A 21,833-nucleotide genomic window follows, 5' to 3' on the forward strand; every position below is an offset into this window, starting at 1 on the left:
ATAAATAAAATAATAATAATAAAAATAAAAACTTGAGTATACTTTGGGCTTAACATGATATGGATTGGATATCAACAACATTCTCATTCAACTTTTACAACTGAAACTGTAAAACCATAATGAACGTGTTTTTGTCCCCGTTTGTGTTTGAAGCAGCCTCTTCATCCATAGTCACTTCCCTGAATAGTAAAAGTTTGTAATTTCTGTGCCACTAGCATTATTAAAATACACTGAGAAACAATGACTGTTTTGAAACAGGTTTCCTGACTTCCAGCAGCCATTGAGTCAATGTTGCTGTGCTCAAACAGATCAAAGATTTAAGAGAACCACATAGTCACATTGTTTATACTTTTTCGATGGAATTAACCTAAGAATGGTTTTCTTAGTTACTTATAGTCTCTGCATAATGAAAAAAAATCTCACACATAACCATTAAAGATATGGAATACCTATATGAGCCAATAATACATGTCAGTTTAATGACACCGAAAGTGAGAAAAGCCTCCAGTCTGAAAAGGTTTCAGGGCTTCCGTGAGAGTTTCTTTTGCCATTAAAGAAGTGTCGTCACTCACTGGGCCTTAGACACCTGCTCCAGAAGGGTCTTCATGTCCAGAAGTGCTTCCTCTAGAAACATGGACAGTTTAGTGGCGTTGGTTTCTTCACAACTATTGAAGGCCGTCACCGCAAAGTTGATATGGTCATCCATGGGGTTGTAGCAGACACCGTAACCATCAGGAACCATGGGTCCAAAACACATATGGCAGTCCGTCTTTGATCCAACCTGAAAAGAAAACAACCGCAGCTTGCGTGAAAATGCTATATTTCACAATAAGACAGGTTTACAAAACAATCAAGCTCTTAAAAGGACAGTACACCCAAACAGCATAAGATATTTTGAATTCTGTTCTTTTGTTTTGAAACAGCATTGGTTCCCATTTTTATTACACTGACAAATAAGAACACAGAAACAATTTTCCAAATATCTGTTCCGCAGATGAAAGAAAGTCATACAGGTGAGTAAATGACAGAATTTTTATTTTAGGTTAACTGTCCCTTTAAGAGATGAGAACAATTAAAGGGATAGTTCACCCAAAAATGAAAATTTGATATTTATCTGCTTAGTCCCAGGGCATCCAAGATGTAGGTGACTTTGTTTCTTCAGTAGAACACAAATGATGATTTTTAACTCCAACTGTTGCGGTCTGTCAGTCGTATAATGAATGTCAATGGGAATTCCATCTATAAGAGTAAAACATGCACAGGCAAATCTGAATTAAACCCTGTGGCTCTTAACGACACATTGATGTCCTAAGACACAAAACGTTCTGTTTGTGCGAGAAACCGAACAGTATTTATATCATTTTTTACCTCTAAAACACCACTATGTCCAACTGCCCTGCACATCCGGTTGGTGAGGTCTGAAAACGCGTTCTGGTGACGGAAGTGATCTCTCGCGCTTTGCTTCAATAAGTGCGAGACATCACTTCCGTTGTCAGAGCACGTTCAGACCTCACTTTCATCAAAAACCTTAATTTCTTTTTGACTGAAGAAAGAAAGACATGAACATCTTGGATGACACGGGGGTGAGTAAATTATCAGGAAAATTTTATTTGGAAGTGAACTAATCCTTTAAGAATCTCACCGAAAGTAGTAAGTCATCCAGGTATTTTTGCCTACATTTTTATAAATACTATGCATTCAGACATACTACTCATTTTACATCTTGTTATTTGCCTACTACATAGTAGGTAAGTAAGAATATTCGGATTCAGCCACTTCATTGTTGTTTTCACTTTTCCATTTTATGATGGGTGCCAACTAGCCTCAAGGTGCAATACCGTCACCTATAATGTTGGAGTGCCAACCAGCTACTGCTGATTATTTATGTTAATATAATTTGTGTAGTATTACATTATATCAGTATTTCATTTTTTAAATATTAAAGTTATCATCATTACCAGTATATTGCGACACCCTTAGTGCCAATACAGTTGTAAACACAGTTCCAAAACAATCCTTTCTTTGACTGGAGATAAAAGATATTGCTGAATAGTACATAAGTGTCCTCAGGGAAGCATTACTGCAACCCTGTCAGATTTATGTATCTGTTAAATGTAAACTATATCAAAGGGCACCAAGAAGGCAGAATGATTTGCAAGGTATTACATGACAGTGAGACACTGTTACTTAGAGTATCCGGAGGGGTTTTAAATAGGACACAAGATCTTCCAGCTCTTTGAAACAAAAAAAGTTTGTCCATGTAGATTCTAACAAAACCATAACCACCATGACCAACCATATTATCAATGCTTATTCAGTATTTAGCAAGAAAATAGTATAGATACACCAGAAGAAGATACTATAATTTATTTTTATCTAGATTTGGGAAGTCTACCAAACATTTTGCAGGTCCTGGCTAAGGGTTAGCATTTATGCTAGTGCATTATAACCTTTCTAAAGGATCCCAATGTTACAGGCAGCTAAAGATTATTTGTAGCAAGGTCCCTTATCTCACTTCAGTCTTATCTTTTCCATGTTAATCCCATGTTGATGGGGGTAGGGGTCCTCCTAGGATGAAATCACTTGGCCGCCCTAGAATCATACCTTTCGCCCCTTACTACAGTACAGTACAGTACTACTAACTTATAAAGATTGAGTTTGCTGCAATTAAACTCTGTTAAATCATTGATGCAACTTAAAAATTACATTTTCTGAATGAGGAGTTTAGTTTTATTTTTGTGTAGCTCAACATTTTTGAGTTAACCCTTATACTTAAATTATTATTTTTTAAGTTTACTGTTACCGTCGTAACCGACTTTATCAGAAGAGTCCATTCAACATTAAACGGAGTTGTAGCAGATTTCAAGTTCACAGCATGCTTTGTGTCACACTCTGTAAGGGAGAATAAATATTGAAATTGAGTGTTATTTTGTGTGTTTTTTCACAAGATTAATACATGGGAAGCTGTGCTATTGTGTAATGTTCTGTTATTTTGGTATTTATGGCCTGGTTTCACAGACAGGGCTTAGCCTAAACCAGGATTAAACCTTAGTTCAATTAGGATATTTAAGTAGCTATTATAAATATACACCAGAAAAAAAAAAAAAAAAAAAAACATTATTGGTGTCCATCTTGAGACAAAACAATGGCACTGTCAGTGTGAGCTGCTTTCAGTTAAAACAGCTCAAACATGCATTTTAGTCTAGGACTATCTTAAGCCTTGTCTGTGAATTGGGGGTAAATGTGTTTCTGTGAAAAGTATTGCCTGTGATTAGGTCGAGAATGGGACTTAACTGTAAAGATTAGGTGTTAGTTTGTTAAATATTTCAATTCAATTGTAATTACTGAATTTGTGCAGTATAAAATAACATTTTTTAGGTTCTACTAAAATAATCTTTGAGTTGTTTACTTAAATGTTGAGTATTCTTAACTTATTGGGTTTTTACAACCACTGCATCAAAATAATTGAAAAATAATAAACATTACGTATGGTAAACAATAGTTTTAAGTAGAGTGGACTTAAACATTAAATAAAACAAAAATTAAACAATTTCAATTTGACTTAATTGTTATTTTTAATTATTCTTTACTTAAAAGATTTGAGTTGCTTTACCTAAATTGTTTGAGGTAATCGATGTCTACAATAATTTTGAGTACTCTGAACTTATTGGGTTTTACAGTGTAAGACATGGTGTTAACTGTTTGTGAGGCACATTTAGGATTGTTTTGTGAACCTGACACAATGTAAAGCAGCCCAGCTATGCAAACACTACGAAAGCATTGCTACTCATTTCACATGCAAAGAGGTTAACTAATAATAACAGAGGTCATTTACATATAGAAGTCTTAAAGGTGCAGTAGAAAGAATAAACAAAAAACAAGCCTGGTAAAATATAAGGTGAGAGGATGGAATTGGTCATGTAAACTGAATTACGAAAAAAAAAATTGGAGAAACCTGACCATCACTGTAAATGGACTTTGTGGATTTATGGTTAATTTATGAGTTTGTAATTTTTGAACTCGACACCTCATTTTCATTTTATTTAAAAAGGTGGACAATATATTATTTAAAAAACAGAAGAATGTCCAATATGAGATGGCATAAGAGTTACATTAAATTACAGTCTGTTTCCCATAAATAGCAAATCTCTGTGTGCACAGATTGTTATTAAGCACCCAGAAGAGAAGTGACAATCATATTTAGCTGCAGTGTTACTGGCCTGGAACAGCCACAAACCTGACTTGTGTAGAGATTAAAATGTGAAGACACAGCATATGATGTATCCATGAAGATCTCAGGTAAAGATGTCAGATCCTCAATGGCCACCATCTTTAGACCCAGCATGTGCCTCTCTACACCCTGCCCATGGATGGCCTGATTACAAAGGAAACAAAAACTGAGATCAGAAGGAGGCAAAATTGTAACACAACATCAATAAAAAAAATAAAAAAAAATTTTTAGATCCTATTTATTGAGAATTCATGATACCATGACAAACAAATGTTTAAACATCATATGACACTCACCATGTGTGTGTGCTCTCTGTGGACTTTGATCGCCTTTTCGAGCAGTGCCGCTTTCTCACCATTCTGCAAATGTGAAAATGAAACAATATGGACATAAATAATAACATGGAAAATTATCTTAATCGAGAGTGACAAATGAGAATGATACTAAAATGTAAACTTGTACATTTTTTGATGGATCATCCATGGCTTGTGTGAACTGGAGCGATTCTGTGGTGGTGGATCGAATGGCTTCCGTTCTGCCCAGTTTAAACATGCGTAAGGAGGCGCTCTCGTAGGTCGGACAGCACGTCTGATACATCCTAACACAGGAACAAGATCTATCATCAGTGGATTGGCGTGGTTATGAGCAAAAACACACAGACCCCACACTTTAATTTAATACATACACAAGTTTGCTAATAACATATACTTTTTTATCCACATGCAATTAATTATTATGTAAAAGTATGCAAATGCTGGGAGGAAACCAGTTTCCAATGATGTTTCTCCACTTCTAGAATTCATTGCATGTTTTAATGCAATTCTGCAATTCTCCACTTCCAGAATGCATTGCATGTTTTAAAGGCAAAGTATGTAATTTATATGCCACTAGTGGCACTAAACTAAGTAAAGCTTGGGGTACTAACGAGGACCAACGAGTATGAACCTGAAGAAAGTGTATCCATCCAAAGCAAAACTACTCCACACTCCACACACGTTTTGCTTTGGATGGATGCACTTTCTTCAGCTCATACTTGTTGGTCCTGTTCAATGCCATTATGAAGCTTAGATGCTTTGGATATTTATTAATGTAACTCCGATTGTGTTCATCAGAAAGATGAAAGTCATATACACCTAGCATGGCTTGAGGGTAAGTAAAGCTTGTGATAATTTTCATTTTAAAGTGAACTAATCATTTAATCACACAGCCCTAACTTGCACTTAATTTACCCACAAGTGATCAAGGGATTAGGGCTTTCCATTTAAACCCATTGCAAGGGTTCCGCCAGTAGTGGGCATTTGTGCAATGTAAGCAGTGACGTACATCTGAGTGAAGGAGACGGATGGAAGTTAGCGAGGAAAAGGCATAAAAAAGTGGACTTAAATGCAGCCCTACAAATGACTGTCTTATATCGCTCTGCACAATAAACTAAGTAAGAAGAAAGTATTTTAACATAAAAAATTACATACTTGACCTTTAAAGATGCTGACAAGAAGAAATGTAGCATAAATGGCATGCATGCAACCTAGGAAATGAAGTGAGAGAAGCCATTGGGATGTAAAAACAAAATACTGAGGGACTACAAATTTTTAGGGATTTTTAGAGACGATTTGTTCAGAGATGAGCTTCTAGTGCAGTTTTCAGCACTAGGGTGTCAAACTTACCTGTAGTATGCCAACTGCAGAGCCATTTGGATGAATGCGTCTGGACTCAATTTATGAGACCTCGGGAATTTTCTTCCATAGTGTGAGAAGTTGAGCACTCGAACATCCAGTTCATGCACCATTCTATACATAAGAGGATCAAGAAAGTACAAAATTTTATATTCATTTATTATAGGTGAATATTGATTCAAACCCCACTATAACAGTTTGAAATGTTCTCACATGTTCATGTTCTGTTTGGCTTTCTCAATGTCCTTCTTGATTTCTGGCGTGATGTTAAATCGAAGCTTTAGTGGCAGAGGTAGTGGAATCATGGGAGTTCGTACCGTCTCATTTCTCCTCCTGTTAACATAAATGTTGCATAACATATCTATAAACTTTCTGAACAACAATAAAGTTTCACAAAAAAGCAACAACACAACCTGATCAAACCTATTCGGTGCCACAATACTATATTTGTTAGAGGCCAATATTAGAGATTTTTTTATTTATTGGTACTGGCTTATATTTGATGCTCATTTCCTTGTTTTTAGATTACCATTGGCATCATATAATGCTCACTTAAAATTAATCTTAAATAACAATAATAATTTCATAATACTGTTAAATGTAATCTTCAGCAAATCTCAAAAGGAACATAAATTTTAATACTGTTATAATGTGTGATGCAGAACAGAGTAAAATTGTAATATTAGTCATTTATCTGTTGTCTATGAAAATAATTATCGGCTGATCAGTGCGTATCTGCTGGTTATACAATTTACATTCAAATGTTTGGGGTTATTGAGAAATTGTAAAATAAATGAAAGGGTTAGTTCACCCCAAAATGAAAATTCTGTCATTAATACTCACCCTCATGTCGTTCCACACCCGTAAGACCTTCGTTCATCTTCGGATCACAAATTAAGATATTTCTGATGGAATCAGATGGCTCAGTGAGGCCTCCATTGACAGCAAGATAATTAACACCTTCAAATGCCCAGAAAGGTACTAAAGATATATTTAAAACAGTTTTGAACCACTGACTACAGTGGTTCAACCTTAATGTTATGAAACAACGAGAATACATTTTGTGCGCCAAAAAAATAAAATAACAATATCTAGTGATGGGCGATTTCAAAACACTGCTTACAAATTTTTTGTTTCAAATCAGTGGTTCATAAAGATTCGTTGTTGTTTTTTGTCACACAAAAATTCTCGTCGCTTCATAACATTAAGTTTGAACCACTGTAGTCACATGAACTGTTTTAAATACATCTTTAGTACCTTTCTGGGCAATTGCAAGTGTTTATTATCTTGCTGTCAATGGAGGCCTCACTGAGCCAACAGATTTTATCAAAAATATGTTAATTTGTGATCCGAAGATGAACGAAGGTCTTATGGGTGTGGAACAACATGAGGGTGAGTAATTAATGACAGAATTTTCATTTTTGGGTGAACTATTTAATACTTTTATTTAGCATGGATGCACTAAATTGATCAAAACTGTTTTCAACATTGATAATAATAAGAAATGTTTCTTGAGCATCAAATCATCAGATTAGAATGATTTCTGAAGGATCATTCGACAATGTAGACTGGAGCAATGATGCTGGAAATTCAGATTTGCCATCACATGAATAAATTACATGTTATAATATATAAAATTTATTTTAAATTGTAATAATATTTCACAATATTACAATTTTAACATATTTTTTATCAAATAAATCGGGTCTTAGTGAGACCTATTTCATTTAAAGGTGCCCAAGAATGCTTTTTCACAAGATGTAATATAAGTCTAAGGTGTCTCCTGAATGTGTCTGTAAAGTTTCAGCTCAAAATACCCCCTAGATTTTTTTTTTAATTAATTTTTTTAACTGCCTATTTTGGGGCATCATTAACTATACACTGATTTTGGCAGCGCGCCGCCCCTTTAGAGCTCGTGTGTGCTCCCTGCCACACGAGCTCTCGACTATAATACAGTGCATTTACAAAGTTCACACAGCTAATATAACCCTCAAATGGATCTTTACAAGATGTTCGTCATGCATGCCGTATGCATGCTTAGAATTATGTGAGTAAAGTATTTATTTTGATGTTTACGTTTGATTCTGTATGAGTTTGAGGCTATGCTCTGTGGCTAATGGCTAATGCTACACTGTTGGAGAGATTTATAAAGAATGAAGTTGTGTTTATGAATTATACAGACTGCAAGTGTTTAAAAATGAAAATAGCGACGGCTCTTGTCTCCGTGAACACAGTAAGAAACGATGGTAATGTAGGGACCCGTTCGACAGATGTTACCAAATGGCTTTATCAGCCAGAGGCATGATTGAACAAAGCTTCATTTGGTCCAAAAGAGCCATTTCCTGACAGGAAACACCTAGCCTTAGCAGAAGTGATGACGTGACTTCTCTTAACAAAGGACTCTGTCTAAAGGACTTCTTTGCTCATCAGCAATAAACTAATCAGAACCTACCACGTGGGTCTGATCACATTAAATCTATTGATTCTCTCACAAAACCCTCTTGTATTATCGGACGGAACAGGAAAAACACCCATCAACGGATTTAAAGACGAATCTGTCCTATCAATACCTCCCTTGTTTGAGCAATCCATCCTGACCCGGTCACTCGTGACTCCGGTCAAAGTTTAAACTATGCTTAAGGACTCAATCTTGAATCTCAAAAGGGACAATTGTCGATTACTTAAAGTATTAACTATATCCAGAATAACACTTGATATGATGTGATTACTAACATGTTGGATTCAATGCATTGTATGTTTGTATTCCTGGATGCATATTCTTTCTCTTATAATCATTGTTTTAATTAGGTCAGTCTATTAATATGTGTGTAAGAAGTGTGTCATGTTTGAGCTCTAAATGCAGAATTTATAATTCTCTGTAATTCTGTGTGAATGAAACATTGAAATTCAGTATCGGGAAAATATTAAGAAACTTTATATTGTTGTTAATAAAACAGGAGAATGTTCTGCAGATATCACGCGATGTGATCAATAGACAATAGACGAGGCGTGTCTAATCTCCGTAGCAACGTCTCATTGGAGGATCGCATCTGAAGGATGGAGCCAGAATTGCTCCTTTAAAAACGATGCTGTCCGAACAAGCTAAAGTCAGGAAAATATGAAATAAGCTCAGAGTCAGAAGCTGGAAGTCAGAAGTCGGTCAGAAATACTTTGACCACGGCTGAAAAGTTGCTTGGGTCATGCTGAAAAGAAGAAGTTGAGAAGATCCTTTATCGGGGCTGATTTTCCATCTAACAGCCGCCGATTTCAACTACGAGCCACGCCGCTGATCAACAGCCGTCACATTCAGACTCCACAACCCTCGGTGAAATATCTGACCAAAGTCTCCCAAGAAGAGAGCCGCTCAAGCCAGACGCTCAGATCAGAACAGCTTCACCAGCCAGCAGCGTCCTTCAAAGCTTCCGCGCAACCCACAGGGCTTTCCCGAGAAGACGTCACCTGAAAGACAGCCAATCCAGAACGGGACTCCGCTGTACACGAGTCACGGAACAACCCGATTACCTCAGCTGTCAGAGCAAACGCAGGTACAAGCAAACTTCTCTCTCTCTTGCTGGAAACTGGTGAAACTCCTTTAAACCTAAAGAATCAAGCCAAAGCTCTGCTTTTGTGATTTTCCTCAGGTTAAGTTAGCACTGAACTTGGGACTTTTCATAACTCATCAACTCCGCGAATGTGTGTGCGTGTATGTATGTGTGTGTGTTTAGCCTTAGTTTCCTGTAATCATTAGAAGTAGTCAATAAATCTTGTTTTGATTTTCACACGAGTTTCTTGTGTTGTGTGTCAAATTACTGTCTTAAACTTAAAGATCAAGTTACCTCTTGCTTATAATAATATAATAATTATAATAACAATAACCATAATAAAATATTGTTACTGTTGACCACAGAATAATATTTTATCCAGAATTGGTAAAATACACTAACCTCAATTTTCGCTGGACGAATAATTGATGAAGTGTTAAATATTAATTCTGAATCAGTTACAGTGAATCATTTACAGTTGATTCAATTCTTATTCCCTTTAACAATAAAATTGAGCTAATAAATGACCTAAAGGTACATTACAGTAAATGGTGGAGAATGCGGGCAGTTTAATCTAATTTGTACACAAAACAAGTAACTTGTGTGATTGTATCTTTCTATCGATCCGGAAAATAGATCAGAAACAGAAACGAGGTTTTTGATTGTCATGATTGCACATAAGGCGCGGTGGATGAATGAAATCTGAACGAGTTGTTTGTCTGTACGTTTTGTTGTTGCTGTTAAAACTGCAGTAAATGAATCTAAGATTGTCTGCCAAGACAAAAGGAAAGTCGCCTGAGAGCGCACCAGGACAGAGTAAGCGTGTTCCTTGCTTTTGTTCTTTAGGCCTTGTAGCTAGTGGATAATATTGCGTGTTCCAATGTTATTTCAACTAAGCTAAAATCCCTGCATGGTTACATTAGAAAGTAGCTACCTAATGTGCCGCCTACATCCGCTCATTCGTGAGATGAGATATTAATACTCTAAACACTATAAGTGTCTGAGTTTGATTTGAATGGGATTATTTTTTTAATTCTTGATCAAGTATTTGTTGCAGTAAATCCTGCATGTTGTTGCGTGTCCAGAAACTGACACGAATGATTCAGATCGCCGAGATCTCAGTAATGTTACTATTATTAATTGCAGAAAAATCTGTGGATTAATGTGCCTCACTCTAACTTGTGGGGGTTGTTCAGCTCTGAAACGCGAGAAGCTGAATGGTTCATTGTGAATGAACTGCACTGTCAGTTCAATAATTATTGTGCTCTTGTTGTTTGTTATCTGTGTGCAAAGAGTATAGAACAAGTGTATTCTTTGTTGTGCGTTACAGTCACCACGACAGTGACAGCTGTAACCCGGAAGCCCTAAGAAACCTTTTCCGGGATAACCTTTAAGTGCGCATGCGCAGTCTGTCAGCGCCATATTTAACTGTGTGTAAACAAAGCCTAGCATAAGCTGAGCTAGCTAAAACTAGCGCGGTTGCATTACAGTCTATGTAAAGCTAGTAGCATTGCTAAAGAGCTAGTGGCTAGCATAGCATTTTGTGGTCTGAATGCAATGTTGCAATGTTGGAATGTCTCCTTTCTTACTGAACTTTAATTCACTCTAGTGCTTTCACCTCTCTCTCTCTCTAACTTACACATCTTATCTTTTCTCATCTCCTCCCATTTGAGAGAACGTGACAAATGTTAAATTAATAAACGTGTTTTGTTAATCTAATTTGTTGAAGAGTTGTCTCTCTCCTAAATTTACTCTAACTACAGTTAAACACGGTTTTGTCTTATAATTAGCAATCATCCTGATTACATTTGAGAACATTTCCTGTTATTTGTAACTGCTCTTACTGATTTTAATGACATCTGGGAATATGAATTTTTGATTGGGAACTTTAATTCGATTTCAATTTTAATTGAAAATCAAGTTCATAATTTCAGTTTAGCTTTCATATGGTATGGATATTTGTGGATTAATTTAATTGTAGTTGCTTACAAACATCTGGCAATTTTAATCATTAACTAATCATTATTGCTTTGAAATTTTAATTTCATTGGTCATTAATTAGGATTTGGGCTTCCCTAATTCAGATGATACTTGATAGATTAATTTGATTATAATTGCTCTCAATGTTTAAGGCTGAACCCATTACAATTTTAATTCACAATTATAATTTCCAAATTTGAATTCAAAATTTTACTTAAAATAAAGTGTATTCTCAGACTTTCACTCCCTTAGTCTTTGATTTAATTCATTTATTCAAAGGAATATTTTGGGGTCTCCCTCAATACTTGGGTCAGTTGACTTCTGCTAGCGCAGTAAGCCAACCCCCTAGGTGTAGCGACTCCCTAGCGCCACCACTCTGTCAACCCTGTAATTTTTCCAAATGTTGGGAGCAAAACTTCACTCTCTTCTCCTCTCTCTCTCTCTCTCTCTCTCTCTCTCTCTCTCAGCTGTCCTCTTCTGGTTTGACTACTGCTGCTGGTTTTTGGAATTGTACCTGTGAAAGTCATAAAAGCAGAGTGTTGAGAAATATTTAACAAATATTTGGGAAACGGAACACTTCTTTTAAAATAGTATGACACTCACTTTACCTTCCTTCCTCATCCTGTTATCCTACTCAGCCTAGGCTCAAGCAGGTTGACAAGGAGACTGGTAGGCGTCCATAAACCCCGATCGCGCATCTAGAAACACTTTGTGGTGCATGGTTGTGAATCCTACTAGCTGAGAATCCAATACTGTCATTGTTATTGTTTTTCTTTCACCCCGAAGGGAATTTTAATAACAATCACAGTCCTGGTACTTTGAAATCCTTTTCAAAACCCCTGTCTAGAACCATCCTTCTAAAATAAAATTTTTACAAAACTCATTCTGCAAATAGTGTTAAAGACGAAAACTTCATTTTATAGGGAAACTGGAATTATTACTCTGCTCTTTGCTAAATGCTATTCTGTTGTTTCCTGCTTTTCTTTTCTTCTGCTCTTCTCTAGCTGTGCTACATGTGTGTGCTTACTGATTCTTTTCGCAGAGACTCCGAGTCAGAAGCACATCCACGAGAGGACCACAGTCGAGAACCAGTCTTACCTGCACATTTACACACTCATTACTCATTCCCATTAGCCCACACTTGACATTGCACCCTTACACCTTTGATTTGCCCTGCTTGTTTGTTTTGTTTCGTTGTGTTTTGTTTTGTTCTTTTCTTCAAGGTCTGTGTCAGTTTAGATCTCCCTCGCAGTGCCAAAAACATGTCTCGCACAACAGACCCTGCTGGATACTGGGAGGACCTGGAGACCTGACTAAGTGTTGTAACAGACAGCATCCTACCTAAAGCCGCTGAAACACTAAAGCATCAGACACAGGACCAGCTGGATGACAACATAGCAAGCGTCATGAAACAAAACCCAAGCCAGAGCTACAGCCACAAAGAACTAGCCAAGATCACCGGCTCCTTAAGCCACACACTCATCGCCACCCTCAAACTGAGCGACAGGCAAGCCGCCCATCGCCAGCAGGAGCTGACACGTGCACAACGACGCATCGAACAGCTGGAGCTGGAGGCTCAGGAATGACAAGAAGGGCCTGATGAAGTGGAACAAGGCGCAAAAGAGGAGATCAACAGGCTAAAAGAGACCCTAGCAGCTACTACGCAAGAAATGGAACGAGGAAGAACAGACTACGCTGATCTCTCCGACAAGCTACAGTACGCAGAACAGCTACTGGAAAAAGCAAAGGCTGACTTCAGAGACAAGAACAGCCGAATTAAAGCTCTCGAAACTCATCTGAATGAGTCAAGAAATGAGGTCAGCCGCCTAACACGTCAGCTTGACTACATCAAAGAAGAGTCCGACAGTATTAAAGAGGAACTCAAGCATGCATATGAATTGCACTGTGAGCCGTCAAGAACACGTCGGACACCAACTTCACCTTTGCCAAGCAGGACCGGCACCCCTGTTCCTGGACTGGCAGATGATCAGAAGGGGGCAGTGCCAAAACAGTCACCAGCTCCCTCCGAAGAATCCTATCTCCCCACTAAACTAAAAGAACTTGCTCCAGCCAGCCACAGATCATCTCATGGCTTGGACCTCAGAGACCTTGACAAGCTTGCTAGAAACATTGGCAAATTCACTCCAAATGTGCCAGGTAGTCCAAACGTTCAGAGTTATCTGCAAGATATTGACTTCCATCTGGAAATGAGACCCAATGTCACTGACAAAGATAGACTTTATTTGCTCAGAGCCACATCCAGCTCTGAAGTGCACAGCTTCCTGGACCGGCAGCCTGCCCACACAAAGACTGATTACCACCTGCTCCGAGAAGCTCTCATTAAAGAGTTTGCCGACCCTGAGTCAGAACAAGGACTAGTGGCTGCCCTGGAAACAAAACAAGGTCGTCATGAATCTCCTCAAGTCTTCTATAGCCGACTCAGGCTAGCGTACTTCGGGTCTCGCAACGAACAGAATATGGAGGAAGAATTGAACTTCAAAACTCTCTTCCTGAGAAACCTCCATCCTGGGGTGAGCCACTATCTTGGCGTCCTTGCCTGTCCACGCACAATGAGTGCTCAACAGTTAAGAGACTTGGCGCACAAAGCTTACTGCAAACAGAAGATGGCCTTAGAAAAGGGCACCAAAACCACCGCAGTTCTTGACTTCAACACTCAAGAGTCAGGGGCTGGCCCTAGAGGGCACCCAGCGTCAAGACCTTGCCGAGCCGACACCCAAAGAGTGGAATGCATCCTCGTCCAACAGAGAGTGGGACTCCCACACTGGTACTCGACCTAAACAGAGAGACAACCGCTGGGATGGACCACGTGGACGACAACGCTCACTTGGACGTCACTGGGAAAATTCATGGAACCAATCAAGACCTCATGAGAGTCATTGGGAGAAAACCTGAAATCAGCTAAGCTCATTTGGAAACCTCAGAGGAAAAAGCTCATGGGAATCCAAGGGAAAACGACAAACACACCCTGGAGGAACCAGCCCAAGGAATCGACGAAAAAACTCACAAAGATTCCAAGCTGACCGAGCTCAAAATGAATCCTTACCAGAACAAAAGACTTCACCTTGTTTCGACTCTCAAGAGCTGATGAAAATGATGATGAAAGAGTTCTTCCAACGAAAGGAGGATAACCAGAAGTGGGAAAAGAAAGAGAAACCAGATTCCTCCTGACTAGTGGCCGGACGAGATGGCAGCGACCACCTGACTCAACACACCCCAGAGAACAGCACCTCATCTCTCTCCCAGAGAACCACAAGCACCATAACTTCAAACGGACAAGAAGTCCCACCTGAGCATCCCACAAAACAGTCAGAAACTGATCCAACACCTGATGGGTCAGATCACAGCAGCATCCAACAAACACCTGCTATGGAAACCACTCCAGTTCCTGAAAGTGCTGTCTTGGTCGTCTGCCACTCCTCCGAAGAAAACAAAATAAATACTGACATCCTACCTCTCTCATCCCAAACTCCAGTCCCACAACTCCTGGGTGATCTCATTGAGAAAGGTATAGCCAGAAAGTTTTACCTCTCCGTTATCATCGAACAACACATCAAGATCGAAGCCCTCCTCGACACTGGAGCTGACATCACCCTAATGTCAACAGAACTCCTTGAAGAAGTCCAAAGCAGAACAAAGAGGTCTAATGGAACTTTTAAACTTCAAAGGTGTGAGCTAAACCTCCAAGCATATTCCCACACAGGCCTACAACTAAAACATGTGGCCCCAATTCATCTAACTGTGGGACCAATGAACCTTGTTCACCCAGTATACGTCTCACCACTCAACACATATCCTCTCCTCATTGGGAAAGACCTGCTTAACCGCTTTGAACCCTTAATAGACTTCAAGCACCTGAAGATATGGACGCAAGTCCGTGAGCCTCTGCCTCTCCAGTCAGTAAACTCCAACGAATCACAGTGTCAAGTCACAGACACCGCCCCCCATCTACTGACTGACGCTGCAAATTCAAAGCCAAGGGCCAGTTCCACTTCAAGCAACAGGAACCAAGACCCATTCCTCTGCTCATTGCAAGCGTCTGACTCAGACTCAGGTTCCCTCCGAATCATGACTGCCATAAATGTCCAAGACAAAGATCTCAATGACCAAACCGATGCCCGTCCCTGAGCCCCTAACTGCGCCAAAGCTTGTAGTTCCTCAGAGCCAAAGGGGGATGATGCTGACACACGCCCACGATGCACCATGCGCTGGACACCATGGCGCCAAGGCCACCTATGAAACGCTCAAACAAGTAGCATATTGGCCTGGCATGCAGCAAGATGTGACGGAATACGTAAAAGGATGCCTGGTGTGTTGCCAGTTCCAACCGGCAAACCCAAACCACAGAGCACCACTACAATGGAAAGGAATGACCTTCCCATGGTCAGACCTCCAAATAGATTGGGTAGGACCCCGGCCACGGTCAACACGGGGTAACAAATACTTCCTCACCGTGGTTTGCGAATTCACCAAGTGGGTAGAAACAACAGCCTGCCAGCTAATGAACCACATCTTCTCAAGATTTAGACTGCCTCCCAGAGTCAACTCTGACCAAGGAACCCATTTCACCGCTGAGGTTATGCAGGATGTATGGAAACTCCTGGGCATACAGGCCAAGCTTCACATAAGCCATCATCCAATGTCCTCAGGGCAGGTCGAACAGGCCAACAAGACAGTGGCAAGCATGTTGAAGAAGTATGTGTCCGCCAACCAAAAGGATTGGGATATCAAGCTCCCTCTGGTACTGATGGCCATCAGGGCCACCCCTCACCGGTCTACCGGAGTAGCCCCATTCGAAATGATGACAGGGCGACAAATGACACTACCACTACACCTGCTGTACCAACCTGGTGACATGAACCTCATCACCGCCTACACCACTCATCAGTATCTGGAAGAGTTGCATCAGCACCTGAGAGCGACTTTCGCCTTCGCACAACAAAACCTCCAAAGAAGCGCGGAAGGTCGTAAAGCCTACTACGACAAAAAGGCCTCTTACCAAGAACTCAATGTCGGAGACAAAGTGTGGTACTACAGCTTTGCCCAGCCAAGGCAGAAAGCTCCCCATCACCTGTCAAAGAAGTTCCTACCTCACTGGACAGGACCACATGAGATTGTGGACAAGCTCTCACCTGTCGCCTACCGAATCAAAATCAGATAAGGCCGTAACGAGCCTGTCCTTCGATGGGTCCATCGAAACCAGATAAAGAGGCACCAAGGTTCCAACCGTCAGGAAAAGGGGGAGGTTCAAACCCACTGACACAGACCGACAATCCCCTACTCTACACCACACTAATGACTTTGTCATTTTAGGGAAAGTTTTTACTTTTATTTTTCTGGTTTTGTTTTACACAACACTTACACATGCTCCTCCACAGCACTGCTAGGAACAACCTCTAGTAGAAAGGATTTGCTTCACACATGTGACACTCACTTTGCTCTAGTAAGACTCAGTGTCCTTGTGCCTCTTTGTGTTTTCTCTTCTCTCTCTCCTTATGCTTTCCCTTCTCCTCTTTTGCTATCATCAGTTTTCCTCTTCAGCTTGCCCATTATCGATTCGAATAATATTTACTGGCTCAAAGACGTTGTGAATGTTTGATTTTGGCAAGGGAACACCTATGTCAAAATACACACTCCTGAGGTTGTGGCATACCACGACAGCAACAAACAGTTGTATCTAGCCCCAAACCTAAAAATGTGTACGCTCACTAAAGACATTCGTTACCTTTGCCCAAGTAAACCATTCGTCCGCGACAATACCGAGGGCATCTGCGGCCTAGAATCAATTAGACCCGACACTAGCTGCCACACGCATTATCCTGCCTAACCAAACTCTCTGGATCAATGTCCCTAAGGGCTCGATCCTCCACATCGACAATCTTGCAGTGTATCATGGCGATGAGCACTAGGCTGAACTCGAAATCTCACCGTACTTCAAACAGCATTCCTTCGTCCTCGATCCAGAATCGGAAGAGAGGATCAGGGAGGAAGGAACACAACTTATTGATCTGACTCCTGTTGATACAGCCTTAGAAGCTATAGCTCGCCTTCCGCCCGCTGGTGTGTCATTCATTCGGTCTTGGTCTGCTGCTGACACAGCACTTTGCTTCTCTACTATTGTATGATATATTGTGTCCTTGACACTGGCCTTCATCCTGCACAAGCGAGTGAATGCCGTGCAAGAATCTTTCGTCAGGCGTCCCGCACATTTTCCGACGTGATAGAACTGACCAAGAACCTGAACGCGAGAACTCAACCAACCTGATTGAAATTACGCCTCTACCTCCTCGTCGAACCACTGACAATTAGATTAGTCGAAACCACCCAATTACAACTGATCTTAAACAGTACGACCCTATGTTAGTTGAAGTGTTCCGAACCCGTTTATTCCAAGATACCCAAGTCCTTCACCAGAATTCAGTCAGTGATGGAGATGTTGTTTGTGTCTTGTATGTGTCTGTTCGCTCTCTGCCTCTTGTTCCAGTGCCTGCCGACGTTCGCACCAGGAACCTCGCCAAGCAAAAGGGGGACTCTGTAGGGACCCGTTCGACAGACGTTACCAAATGGCTTTATCAGCCAGAGGCATGATTGAACAAAGCTTCATTTGGTCCAAAAGAGCCATTTCCTGACAGGAAACACCTAGCCTTAGCAGAAGTGATGACGTGACTTCTCTTAACAAAGGACTCTGTCTAAAGGACTTCTTTGCTCATCAGCAATAAACTAATCAGAACCTACCACGTGGGTCTGATCACATTAAATCTATTGATTCTCTCACAAAACCCTCTTGTATTATCGGACGGAACAGGAAAAACACCCATCAACGGATTTAAAGACGAATCTGTCCTATCAATACCTCCCTTGTTTGAGCAATCCATCCTGACCCGGTCACTCGTGACTCTGGTCAAAGTTTAAACTATGCTTAAGGACTCAATCTTGAATCTCAAAAGGGACAATTGTCGATTACTTAAAGTATTAACTATATCCAGAATAACACTTGATATGATGTGATTACTAACATGTTGGATTCAATGCATTGTATGTTTGTATTCCTGGATGCATCTTCTTTCTTTCATTGTTTTAATTAGGTCAGTCTAGTAATATGTGTGTAAGAAGTGTGTCGTGTTTGAGCTCTAAATGCAGAATTTATAATTCTCTGTAATTCTGTGTGAATGAAACATTGAAATTCAGTATCGGGAAAATATTAAGAAACTTTATATTGTTGTTAATAAAACAGGAGAATGTTCTGCAGATATCACGCGATGTGATCAATAGACAATAGACGAGGCGTGTCTAATCTCCGTAGCAACGTCTCATTGGAGGATCGCATCTGAAGGATGGAGCCAGAATTGCTCCTTTAAAACTATGCTGTCTGAACAAGCTATGGTCAGAAATATGAAATAAGCTCAGAGTCAGAAGTCAGAAGCTGGAAGGCAGAAGTCGGTCAGAAATACTTCGACCATGGCTGAAAAGTTGCTTGGGTCATGCTGAAAAGAAGAAGTTGACAAGATCCTTTATCGGGGCTGATTTTCCATCTAACAGCCGCCGATTTCAACTACGAGCCACGCCGCTGATCAACAGCCGTCACATTCAGACTCCACAACCCTCGGTGAAATATCTGACCAAAGTCTCCCAAGAAGAGAGCCGCTCAAGCCAGACGCTCAGATCAGAACAGCTTCACCAGCCAGCAGCATCCTTCAAAGCTTCCGCGCCACCCACAGGGCTTTCCCGAGAAGACGTCACCTGAAAGACAGCCAATCCAGAACGGGACTCCGCTGTACACGAGTCACGGAACAACCCGATTACCTCAGCTGTCAGAGCAAACGCAGGTACAAGCAAACTTCTCTCTCTCTTGCTGGAAACTGGTGAAACTCCTTTAAACATAAAGAATCAAGCCAAAGCTCTGCTTTTGTGATTTTCCTCAGGTTAAGTTAGCACTGAACTTGGGACTTTTCATAACTCATCAACTCCGCGAATGTGTGTGCGTGTATGTATGTGTGTGTGTGTGTGTGTTTAGCCTTAGTTTCCTGTAATCATTAGAAGTAGTCAATAAATCTTGTTTTGATTTTCACATATACGAGTTTCTTGTGTTGTGTGTCAAATTACTGTCTTAAACTTAAAGATCAAGTTACCTCTTGCTTATAATAATATAATAATTATAATAACAATAACCATAATAAAATATTGTTACTGTTGACCACAGAATAATATTTTATCCAGAATTGGTAAAATACTCTAACCTCAATTTTCGCTGGACGAATAATTGATGAAGTGTTAAATATTAATTCTGAATCAGTTACAGTGAATCATTTACAGTTGATTCAATTCTTATTCCCTTTAACAATAAAATTGAGCTAATAAATGACCTAAAGGTACATTACAGTAACTTTAACCACATTTAACAGTACATTAGCAACATGCTAATGAAACATTTAGAAAGACAATTTACAAATATCACTAAAAATATCATGCTATCATGGATCATGTCAGTTATTATTGCTCCATCTGCCATTTTTTGCTGTTGTTCTTGCTGCATTACCTGGTCTGTGCACAGATCCAGACGTTAATACTGCCTTTCCTTGTCTAATGCCTTGAACATGGGCTGGCATATACAAATATTGGGGGCGTACATATTAATGATCCCGACTGTTACGTAACAGTTGGTGTTATGCTGCGTTAACGTCACCTTGTATTTACCGGAATCTTGAGATATCAACAGGTGACGTTATATTCGGAGCTGTTCACGTCCTTTTGGTCCTTGGACAGGTAATTATGCATTTCCATGGCACCACTATCAACGCCTAAATGAATCTACAGTGGTCAGGTGGTACAGCGGCCACGTGGTACATGTGGGAGCTTTCAGAAAACTCCCAAGCTTACAAGCTGTAATTACGAGCCCTACGAGGACGTGAATGCTTTTTACAAGCTAGAATCTCGTAACTACAGGAATTACGAGGCCGCGTGAACGCACCTTTGTGTTGAGATCCGCGTGTTTTCCGGAAGTCTTTTAAACAAATTAGATTTATATAAGAAGGAGGAAACAATGGGGTTTGAAACGCAGTGTATGTCTTTTCCATGTACTGAACTCTTGTTATTTAACTATGCAAAGATAAATTCAATTTTTGATTCTAGGGCACCTTTAAAAAAATCGTACCGACCCCAAACTTTTGAACGGTAGTATATATTTCTTGCTGAAAATTCCTTTTAAAAATCTAATGGAGAATTATATGATGTCATATCCTTACATATAGTCAACAACATGATCAACCAGGAAAACAATGGGAGGTCCCTCAGCTGCAGCATGTTCATAGGTGAGTCCACACGATCCGTCCTCCCCAATTATGAACTGTGGGAAACAGAAAAGAGAGCAGGTAAAGAATAATTATCTCTATATATTTGGATTCATATCTACTCTGTGAGCATAGACTGGATTCAGTGATCATGTATGCACAGATAGAAATGCATGATACATCACCTGCAGTGTTTTGTCAAACCAGCGGTTTCCACTGTTCCAGCGACTGCCTCCGCCATGGAGCATTTGAGCAGCCACCTTGTTATGGTACATCTCATCTGACACACGTGGCTTTGGAGCATCAAGACACACTGTGAAGATGCTCTTCTGGATTGCCCGCACTGACTCCTTATTTGTCTTGTCTGGAAGAGTGTAAAGATGAGTGGCACAGGCATAAACAGGAAAAATAAACACCATGTCCACTAACCAACACAATGACGTGTACTGAATAACTCATGTGAGCTCTAGAGTGGAAAAATGAAGCAGGGTTCACAGGCTATTTAGAATGGCACAACCCTATTTGGAATTTATGTAAATTATGCAAATCTGAGAAAAAAAAAATATTTTAAAATTTATTTTGAATAAATAGCGAATTAAGATTACTTATAGACATATTAATAAATAAGATTATTTGGTATTTTAAATAATTAAATAACTAAATAAAAAATTAAATAAATTTTTGATTACTAAATAAGTCTTTGTAGAAAAAGACCTAGCCTGTTCCTGTTAACATACAAAGGCTCTATCAAATCCACAGAATGGAACTTTCCACTCAACTCACCCTTGATAAGGTTGTTGTAGGCCTTGCCCCAGGTGTTACGGTGGTTGGAGGTCAGGATGCCAACCGGCTCTTTATTGGTCTGAAGGGAAGTGTTCCAGATCTTTTCCAGCTGAACATAGATCTGATCTACAGTCAGTGGTGAACCATCACTGTTGTACACATCCAGAACAAAGAACTGAGGAACACAGAAAGAAGGACAGTATGTGAGATAAAGAGAAAAATGGAAAGAAATATTTATATTTATTCATTTACAAACAAAATTGACTTTAAAGGATTAGTCTACTTTCAAATAAATTTTCCTGATAATTTACTCACCCCC

The 21,833-nt window shown here is 39.8% G+C and overlaps 1 protein-coding gene across 3 annotated transcripts in view; it reads right to left on the reverse strand.

Moving 5' to 3' along the window:
• Positions 1–566: 566 nt before the first annotated feature.
• zgc:154046 (Carnitine O-acetyltransferase-like) overlaps positions 567–21,833 on the reverse strand; it is a 28,521-nt gene continuing 7,254 nt past the window's right edge. For 2 of the 3 annotated variants that reach the window (XM_067395290.1, XM_067395291.1), the window contains exons 6-14: positions 21,515–21,689; positions 20,917–21,095; positions 20,687–20,787; positions 6,118–6,237; positions 5,896–6,018; positions 4,694–4,829; positions 4,528–4,590; positions 4,238–4,375; positions 567–781 (exon numbers count right to left, since the gene is read on the reverse strand). In XM_067395290.1, the coding sequence (XP_067251391.1) occupies positions 569–781; positions 4,238–4,375; positions 4,528–4,590; positions 4,694–4,829; positions 5,896–6,018; positions 6,118–6,237; positions 20,687–20,787; positions 20,917–21,095; positions 21,515–21,689 (1,248 nt within the window). In that variant the 3' untranslated portion in view covers positions 567–568. Of the gene's footprint in view, positions 782–816; positions 1,240–4,237; positions 4,376–4,527; positions 4,591–4,693; positions 4,830–5,895; positions 6,019–6,117; positions 6,238–20,686; positions 20,788–20,916; positions 21,096–21,514; positions 21,690–21,833 lie in introns of those variants that run through there. The other variant, XM_067395292.1, reaches the window with a different exon arrangement.

This window comes from Chanodichthys erythropterus, chromosome 9 (assembly GCF_024489055.1).
Source record: "Chanodichthys erythropterus isolate Z2021 chromosome 9, ASM2448905v1, whole genome shotgun sequence".
NCBI lineage: Eukaryota > Metazoa > Chordata > Actinopteri > Cypriniformes > Xenocyprididae > Chanodichthys > Chanodichthys erythropterus.